This window comes from Centruroides sculpturatus, unplaced genomic scaffold, assembly GCF_000671375.1.
Source record: "Centruroides sculpturatus isolate CEXI.00-Female unplaced genomic scaffold, Cexi_2.0 scaffold2300, whole genome shotgun sequence".
NCBI lineage: Eukaryota > Metazoa > Arthropoda > Arachnida > Scorpiones > Buthidae > Centruroides > Centruroides sculpturatus.
Genome location: NW_019386449.1, coordinates 1 through 10,552, shown reverse-complemented (window position 1 = coordinate 10,552; position 10,552 = coordinate 1). Strand labels below are relative to the sequence as shown.

General features: G+C 33.2%; 1 protein-coding gene across 1 annotated transcript; it reads right to left on the bottom strand.

The window, feature by feature from the left end:
* Window positions 1–2,879: 2,879 nt before the first annotated feature.
* On the bottom strand, window positions 2,880–7,148 carry LOC111615004 (epoxide hydrolase 4-like). The gene is made up of 7 exons (XM_023356380.1): window positions 7,001–7,148; window positions 6,549–6,751; window positions 4,773–4,897; window positions 4,588–4,700; window positions 4,353–4,521; window positions 3,495–3,646; window positions 2,880–3,225 (listed from the first exon to the last, which is right to left on the bottom strand). Exons 2-7 carry the CDS (start codon window positions 6,747–6,749, stop codon window positions 2,954–2,956), a joined length of 1,032 nt encoding a protein of 343 aa, XP_023212148.1. The 5' UTR covers window positions 6,750–6,751; window positions 7,001–7,148; the 3' UTR covers window positions 2,880–2,953.
* Between the last annotated feature and the right edge of the window lie 3,404 nt (window positions 7,149–10,552).

The following is a 10,552-nucleotide window of genomic DNA, read 5'->3' as shown; positions in this document are numbered from 1 at the left end:
CGGAATGGGGTTAAAAAAAATAAGTACGAGTATTTCCTCAGAAAATACTGTACTGTAACTTGTTATTGTTTACTTGAGAAGAATATAACAGAGAATAAACTGCCCAAATACCCTTAAACAAAGGAAAAGTACGTCCTTTATGAAGGCATAGAGCCACTACATGAAAATGAAAATTAATGAATACACTGTGTACAGTAATTTACCTGATAAGACAGACCTCAGAAAAATACTTTATGAGAGCTTTTATACTTTTATAAAGCTGTCTATAATGAAAATTAATTAACTAAGGATTTTTTCGCCCTGCCAAGGTGTGGACCAGTTATCCGGAGTGCTAAGTTATCGAGGGACGAGTTTTCGAGGTTCTACTGTATTACACTTCAAGGAACCACAAGATGGGACTATCGGTTTCATCATAGATGTTGCAGCAATCGATAAAAAATGGGTTCAACTTCATTTTCTTAAATGTGAATCCCCCCATTTTTTATTGTATGTTATGATTCTACATCAAAAGCAAACAAACTTTTATCTAAAACATTTCTTCAAAAGATGTATTTTTAAGAAATTATGAGCTTTTGCTGCTACCACACTATGAATGAGTGGATCTGTTGATATCCGCAGTGCCGTAACGGGGTCTACTTGGAAGGGGGGTCCAAAATGCATGCATTTGTTTTATTATTTTCCCAAACCTAATTAATTAAGGGGCCTAAATGCAAATTCTTTGCACAGGGCACAGGGATGACTACTAGTTAAGGCACTGGATTCAGTGTGATGTTCACTGAAAAGAAGGAAGGGAAATGGAAAAAGAATGATTTCACCAGATAATTCCTAATGTCACTTTAAAAGTCATTTGTGGTGGTTATGATAAGTTTGGTTTTGAGGCATATTAATAGCCATTTGAAAATTTAGAATATATATTACTATATTTATACCTGTTATATATAGTTTGGTATAGTTATGGCAACGCAACACTTGGGCGCTGCCTTCCAGGGGGTCTTTTTAAGGGAAACTGGTCTGTATTTAAGGGTTACAGGCGTGGAGAAGACCCGGAAAACTCCACGTGGCCAGCCCGTCCGAGCAAGGAGCGAACCCACGACCGAACTCCCAGTGTTCAGTGTACGAAGACCGCTTGGCCATTGGTGGGCCCTGTTATATATAGAAAACTATATTACTTATATGGTTTTCACAATTTAAAGAAAAAGTTTACTAGACTCAAATTAACAGCATAATTTCGACGGAGTTTCCAAACGCCGAAGAAGATCCCGTTTTGTTTGACGTTGTAAAAGAACATGTGATTCTTGGACCATGTGGGCCAATTAATCCAAATTCAGCTTGCACGAAAGATAGAAAGTGTATCAAGAAATATCCTCGCGAATTTAATTAAAGCAGAAACTGAAACCGGAGACGATGGCTTCCCCCTGTACAGATGACGAAAGCCAAAAGATGGCAGATTTTCCACAACAATGAGAGTGAAAAGTAACAGTGCATATACTGAAAAAAGGAGTGAACAACAAATAAATAGCTGCTTACTCGCCTCTGCTCTCAAAAATCATCCAATAGAAGCATTATAACATTACTGCGATTGGTAGCACGTAGCACTCACGTGCGTGGATTCGAAAGTGTTAATGCCAGGATAAGATACAGGACATACACTACTAATCTGAGGTAGAGAGCATAAATTTTAACTTAAATAAATTAACAATATGATTAAAAATTGCAGCCCGGCATTGTGACGACGTCACAATAAATAATTGCTCGTTCCAAAATATATCATTGTTGCAGTAATTAAGTGAATATAAATAATATTTGCTTTTTAAATTATATTTTTCTTTGTATGAATTTAATTTAATTATTTTAAAAATTATTTGCCAATAGATGGCGCTACATGTACCGGTAGCAAGTCAGATGTAGGCCGAAATTAATTGATAATAATGAAATTAATTCAATATTTTTTGGAACTGTATAGCTTAATGTCGATTCTAGAGTCTAAGTAATGCTCATACAAACTTTGGTCCAAATCAGTTTAAGAATAAAGTTTTGTGTAAAGGACAAACCAACATTTTTATATACAGTATACAGATTAAGTAGCGACGTGTGCCCAGCGTACTCAGGTTTTTGAGGGGTGTGGAATTGATAAAGTGTGATAAAAACAATGGCCATAGTAACTAAAATGTGCAATTATTGGCCTGAGTATTTATAACAATGAAACTAAAAAACTCTCCTGTAGACAGACCCTGATATTCGTCGAAAGGGATAACTTTTTAATGTGATTCTATAGTGATGATGCCTTTAGGCATGCATTAAGTTATTTGGCGGTATTGTCACAATCTATTACCAACAATCCGAAAATCAAAAATATATCAACAAACCAACAACAATTAGCATTTATTTTTTGCTAACAGATGGCGCTATATGAAAAGGATGCAGAATATACCCCATGACACTTTAAGCCAGAAAACTGCGCATCCGCAGGAAATACAGTACCTAATACAGATACTAGACTGGATGGCCGACCCTTCAAGGTGGCAGCCTACCGTTCTGGGGGATCGAATCCAGGTGGGTCAAGGAACCCCCAGAAATTTTTCGGGGAGTGGTCCATTTGGATATGTCAAGCCCCGTCCCTCACCACCCGGTTGCCCCCATTGTGGGCCTGGCCGAACCCATAATGGACCTGCTATAAGAAACCCTCTTAGTGCCCACAGGGCAGAAAGAGTATTAAAAAAAAAAAAAAGATACTATCTGATAACATTCATTGTAGGCCTGGATGAACCCATGATGAACACTGGAAAAGGCATTCTTAGTGCTTACAAAATTGAATCATATTTATAGGGAAAAAATCAATAAAGACAAGACACTTTTAAAGATTCAAATTTAATAAACAAATATTTTTGCAATGTACATTATCAAAATTCTAGAAAAAACCTTACATAAGTGTTATGTGACAACATGTAGAAAATTAACTTTTCAAAAAATTCTCAATATGGTTGTTAACTGTTTCAGGTCTCTCGTGATGTACCCAATGACCAGCACCTTCTATCATTTCTATTTTCAAATTGTTGCAATGTTTTATAGAAGCTTTAACCAAATCTGTTGATAATGCTATGTCACGATCACCCCAAACTATTAAAGTTGGGGTATCCACTTTACCTTTGCCAGTTAGGTCTTTTTCATTTTTATCTACAGTTTTTAAATTTGCTCTATAATAATTTAAAGGAGGAGTAAGTGCACCTGAAAGTATAAAAATTAGTTAGAGAATTTGTATGATTTTCTCAGATTCTCACATTAATGTATATACGCAACTACACACTTATATGGGTGGCCCCAAAGTCAATTAACTGTTTGTGATTTTCACATAAACTTTGCAACTGAATCACAAATTAAATTTGTTAAAGTGTAGCATGTAATAAGACAGCAATTTAGTCATTATAATGGCTAACTAACTTTTATGCCATCCTGTAATATAAGTTTATAATATTATAAATATATTAAAAACTTACCTGGTTGGGAGAACACGTGTTTATAGCATTCCAGTTCTTCATCAGTGCAACGGTTTTTGTTTTTTCCCTGATATATCTTTGATAAAGTAGATAAATTGTTGGCTCGAATATAAATCTCGGGTAGAAATGGTAATTGAAAGAAGTACATATACCTGTTGATGTAAATAATAATGAATACACATAATATATAATTTGAAAATATAAGAGTATCTTTTGCAAACAAATTTTGATGTAAAAATTCACATAGCAATAATACAATAAAGTCTGTTTGGCTAGAATCCTGTACACAAAAGGACCATACAATTTAATCTCTCTTGTAAAATCATGATAGGAAACAAGTGTTGAAAATATTTTGCTTTAAGGGAATAAAATAAATACATTAAATGAACTAACTAACCAATTGATTTACTAACCAAGAAGAAAGATTAAAGCAAATCCAGCAGATACCCTCTTAGTGTCCAAAGGACAGAGTTTAAAAAAAATCTCAAGAAGGGCAATTGCTTCTCCTCGCCTTCCTTGTGGATGGCTTTAATGCAGAAGTCATAAGCAATGATGATGTTCCATATTTATGATGGTCCACACCTCATCTTAAATGTCTATCTTAACCCCTATGGACTCCTATCTTAAATCCTATTCCATATATATAAGGTTCAAATGAACATTTTAATAAACCTTATAACTATGACAGAGGAATCTGATTCTCAATGAGATCACCCAGAATGAATGAAGAATAGGAACAATGTACAAACACATGCTATTGTGAAAAACTGAGAATATCCAAATCAAATTGAATCTGAATTGATAAAATAACGCATTAAAACAATATTAAAGCTACACTTATTTACATAACACACTTACCAGCTCATAAGAAATTGTTTCAAGCTTCTTCTTACAACAGAAGAAAAAGCTCTTGGATGAGGACTATTGATGATAATTAATTTCTTAACTTTCTCAGGATGCAAAATGGCAAGATACCAAGCTATTATGCCACCCCAATCGTGACCAATAACTATAGCTGAATCTCTTCCTATAATCAGTCAATTATTGTATTGGTTAGTCTAACAAATAGTGAAATTTAAATACATCAACTTACCAAAAGATGTAATAAGTTCGTTGGCATCTTCGTATAATTCTTTAATTAGGTAAGCTTTCACATCTGAAGGATGATCAGATTCTCCATATCCTCTCAAATCTACAGCTACTACCCTAAAAAACCATTGTTTAGCTAATTACTTATGATAAAAAACAGATGAATTGTATTTATTTAACTGATCTTACCAATATTTTTGAGCCAATCTAGGGATCTGATGTCTCCAACTGTACCAAAAATCTGGAAAGCCATGCAGGAGTAATACTAATGGTTTATTTCTATCTCCAGCTTCCACATAATGGAGACGTAAGCCCTATATTAATAAAGTACTATACAATACACTGTGCTTTTGTGATTTTGTTATGTATTTACAACAAAACTCCTAAAATAGCATTTACTTATTCACAAAATCAAATGTTACTGTCATATTAATTTATTACATAGCGAGTCGTATTAATGACTCGCTATGACATTAATATATTAATGTCATAGCAAGTCATTTATTATGAAATATTGTGACTTGTTTTTAAGTAAATCAATATAAATTAGCATAAATAAATGCTCTCTGTATATCTTATAACACTCTTTAGACAATTCTTCTATATACAGTAACTAGATTTGATAACCTATTGTTGGGTTTTTGTTTCTATTGTTTCTAATTTTCATCACTGTGTGTGATAAAAGTGAATGAGATGAAATCGTAACAAAACTGAGTTTATTGCCTTCTCGCATATATGGTACATGTCTCAATTACGGGTGAGTTTGAACTTGTTCCAGGAAGTGATGACTCGTACCACTGGGGTTCATTGCTTGTTTTTCACGACAGTTAAGATGTGAAGGGTGGAGTTCGCCACAATATATCCAGTTAGATCTTAACTCATTTTCTGGTTACCTCTCATTTTAGTTTTATTCAAGTTTACATGAAAATTGTAAATAATTACAGCTAAAAATTGTCAAAAAAACTACTCACAAGTTTATTGTCTACCTTTGGATATCAAACAATTAATGAAATGTATTTTTAATCAATGAACTTTATCCTGAGAAATGTTACATGTCTCTAATCAATCACGGTAATCTGTATTCATATTTATCAAACAGAAATTATATACAATTTTACAATACAGTTATAATGGAACTAGTAAGAAATAATGTGCTAATAAACCAACAGAACAAATACATCTAGAACCCAATTTACAAGCTACACAATTAAGAGTTTAGGGCCTCACACTTTTACCTCAATTTGATTGAAGGAAAAGCCTTCTGTATGCTAATAACTTAAGAGTCACACATCTAAATCCCTTCTTGAATAATGGGTACAAATTTTCTATTAAGATTATGTAAAATGGTATTATACAGTTTGTTTCCAAGGGTAGAACCTCAATTTTTGCCAGGTTTAATTGTTTTTCTAGCTCCAATTATATAAAACTGGAGTGTATTATACTTGTATCCGATTTACAGTTCTGACCTTGAATTGATCATCCTATATTGGCAAATACTATTGCGTTTGCCAATATGGGAGAATCAGTTCAAGGTCAGAGCTGCAAATCGGATACAAGTATAATATGCTCCAGTTTTATGATATAACTAAAGCTAGAAAAACAACATATATAACACTATTTTATTCAGCATTATCAATTCTGTAACAGTAAGCAAAAGAATCAATATGTAAATCACTATAATTATTAGAGGAATAACTGCAATAACACTCGTTATATTCAGCCTGAAGGAATAATTGATTAAAAATGATAGCATGACAGACACACAGGATCAGTATAAGTTTTTCAAATTACAAATTTACATATTATCAACAGAAGTTATATTAAATGTCACGAGATATGACATTGGAAGATAATTTTAAGACATTTAACATTACAGTTTAAATGCAGTTTAGTTAATTTGTGTATTACAAATCTTGTATTTTATAAATATTTAGAAAGATCAATCAACTATAAAGTAAATTTTACCTGATTTTTCAGTTCAATGAATCCATGTTTTCCCAATTTAGGATCATAAAGAGCTTTTGGAGCATCAACTATTTCAGTTTTGAAGAATTTCTTTCCATTTTTAATAGCTCTATAAACTGTAAACAATAAGACAATCCACCCATAGAAAATTGGTAAAACCAAGAGGAGGATGCTTTGTATCAGTTGTCTGACTTCAGCCATGTCTGAAAAAAGAATTTCTAGATAACTTACTTATCTTTGTAGATATGAATTTATCAATTATTGAGTTTCTAAGTGTAGTGATATAATTAAAATTATATATTTTAAACATTTATATTAGCTGCAAATTATTTTATTTAGGGGGTGGCTCAAACGTCAATAAACTGTGTTTTGTGTTTGTGTTTGTGTTCCACACTTAATTTTAAATATGAATAATAAACTTAGTTTAAAAATATATATATATATTTTTTTACTTTCGACAGGAAAATGGTCCCTATTTAGGTATTCAGACACGTCTATCAAGAGGGGTTCCAGGATAGAGCAAGTTCTTTTTATCTGTATGTCCCTAAGTTTTCTCCAGGTCCAGGAAAAAATTTCCAGCTTCTCTTCTCTCAATGGCTCTGGTTAGACTTGTGATAAAAACCCATAAAACTCTGCATGGCCAGCCTGTTGGTGAGGCATAAACCCAAGAAAAACTATCAGTATTTACCAATGTTCAATGGTTTATCCACTTGGCTATTGATGGGTACCACAAAATGGCATAAAGAAGCTTCATTTTATGGTTAAGATTTGATGAATTCTATAAAAATCAGGTAATTATAATTTTGCAGATAATTCATTAGTGAAGACATAGGTGGTCACTTCACCACAAACATTAATATCTACATATAAACACCTTCGGCACAAGAAAACAGTGAGGTATGAGGTCTGATCACCTATGAAAAATTCCTGAATACATGATCCAATTTGAATCTGTCCTTCAGAGAAGCAGCCTGACAACTTAACTTACATGTTATATTATAAGTAAGGTAAGAAAAAACATACCTGATAATGATAATGAGTAGCAGGAATAAGGAAAATAAGTAAGCTATATATATATCATCAAGGTTACCTGTCAAAAGCAAAGAAATTAATAAGGTTAAAAATAATTTTAAATGTTAATGTGTATACAATGAATATAAAATTGTCTTAAAATCAGAATGAATTTACATAACATTTACCAAATTATGAAAACTGTTTATAGCTTTAAGAAAGCAAAAACTTTGGCTCCTTCAATTTATTGCTATAATAATAATTTTTTATTACATTCAACCTTGAATATGTTACATAAGATGATATATTATTGCCTTCAGGCACCATTTACACAGGTATTCGATAGAATGGTAATAAATTTCAAAATATAGTCAAACCCTCAATATAGCGCAATCCTCACAAGCGTCAATGAATACATGTGAATGGATATTCACCATTAAATATTAAATAAATAAGCTTTCGATATCTGTTAATTTGGTTGGGATCACGGACAGTTTTATGTGAATTTCGCAACAACTCTTTGGCTTTACAATAAGAAATTCTGAAGAATGTCGTCAAATTTATGTAGAAATCTGCAGTATCTCAACCAATCAAACAGACCTGTAGATTTTGCATTGCTGATTAAATTGGATTAGATTATGGATTAAGGCAGTGCAACACATGGGCAATTAGCCAAGATGATGTTTCCCAGGAAAACTTTCCATGAGAAACTGGCTCCACCTGAAGAAAACCCGGAAAACTTTCAAGCAGCTATGCAGCTAGCCCTTGATCAGGCCAAATCTGCGACCAGTGTTCATTGTGGTGTCCTGATGGACCAGATCAAATTTATATCACCCTATCATATGACTTTTAAACTGTGTAGACTTTAGGGTCCACCAGTAACCAAGTGGTTGTGGGTTTGGCCTTGCCAACAGGCTGGCCACATGAAGCTTTCTGAGTTTTTTTCACATTTGTAACACCTAAACAAGGACCATTTCCTCTTAGAATGTCTTCCTGGGAGGCTTTTCCCTCGGAAGATTGCCCATCTGTCATGTTACCGTAAACAAATAAACAAATACTGGTCGTGGGTGTGCACCTCATCAATGTGCTTGCTACATGGAATTTTCTGGATTTACTCCACTTGCTAATACCTAAAGAGGGGCCAGTTTTCTATAGGAGGACCTTCCTGGAGCATCCCTCCTTGGCAGATCACCTTTGTGTTGCATTGCCTTAGCCCATCAATCCTGGTGTAGCCATCGTTGCTTGAAACATTTCAATTTAGCACCAAACTTGATTTAGTGTTAATTTCAGATGTGTTAAATCAAAGTTTTACTGTGTAGTGAGTACATAACCAGTTAGATGGGTGATAAAGACTATTTTAGTTTGAAAATACTCATACTTGGGATCTTTCCATTCACCATTTTGAAAAATTAAATTTATGTTAAATTCAAAATTCACCTACCTTTTACTTCCGAGTAAACTGAATTATGTTTAAAATCTGAACAAAAATTACATCTTGACTGTAACAAGCATAAACATTTGTATAAGGAAAATATTAATAATGACAACCAGGAAAAATATTCAGGAAATTCTTCCAACAGCATTTAAACACAAATACAGGTATACCTCGCCTTACGTCGGTAATTGGTTCCAGGAGAACGACGTAAGTCGAATTTGCTTGTCTCTGAATCTACTTATCACTAGGCTAAACCATAAATTACCATTCCCGGTTCTGTATTTTATTTATTAATGCATTTTTAATAATATATGGGTAATAAAAATCTATTTTAAGCTTACAAACAAATAAATTTTAGTTTTTCATATAGTACAGAAAAAAGTAATCTAAATTTACGAATGCATGTACTGTAAATACAGTTCATACTTGTATATATTTTAATATGATTTTATGTGCTTTAAACGTTTTTCTAGTGATATTACGACTTCAATATTTGTAGCGGACAGACGTAAAGTCGAATAAAATGACTTAAACTTGATTTTTATTTTTCCATATACTTTTTTGACAAATGACGTATAATCGGGAACGACGTAAGTCGAGGTATGCCTGTATTTCTTTCAATTGTCATTGTTTAGTAAAAACAATGCTATTTTTAATGTTGAAATAAGAAGGAAAATGATAGCATGCAAGAAACTCATACAATTGATTCCTGGAAAAGAAAGATGAAGAGGATTGATGGATTGAGGCAACGCAACACTTGGGGGATTTCACCCAGAGGACTTCAAGTGGAAAACTGACTCCTGTTATGTGTTAGACATGTGAAGAAAACCAGGTAAACACCACATGACCAGCTCATTAGTGGTGTGTGAACCTGTGACTAACTAACTGCCAGTAGTATTCTGGAGTTTTATCCACTCAGTCATTGGTGGACACTGTGATAAAGCAAATCGTTGCATTTTATATCAGCTACTTTTTTTTTTCTTTTGAACTCTTTCTGTTCTATGGGCACTAAAGGGCCTTTTTAGCAAGTTCCTTATGGGTTTGATCAGGCCCACAATGGGGCAAGGCCTGACATACCTGAATTGACCATCCTACAAAAAATTCTTGGTTTTTTGACCAATCTGGATTTGATCTTGGGTTTCTTTCTTATCATTTTTTGATGTATCAATAGTTTCTTAAGGGTATTTGTATTTCAGAATGCTTTGACACTGAATGGCTCATTGTAACTGAGTCGAGCAAAAATACAGGGGAGGAGACTAACATATCCAGATCTCAAAGAAAGATCTTGTATTAAGTGTAATTTGTTTTAATTCTTGAAGCAATAACACTTTTATATATCCGTATTGTTTATATTATTTCGACCTCTGAGATTAGATTCTAGATCTGCCACTGATTTCATCTAGAATTACTACTTTTTTAGACAAGACTGATGTCCGACAACTGATACAAAGCATCCTCCTCTTGGTTTTACCAATTTTCTATGGGTGGATTGTCTTATTGTTTACAGTTTATAGAGCTATTAAAAATGGAAAGAAATTCTTCAAAACTGAAATAGTTG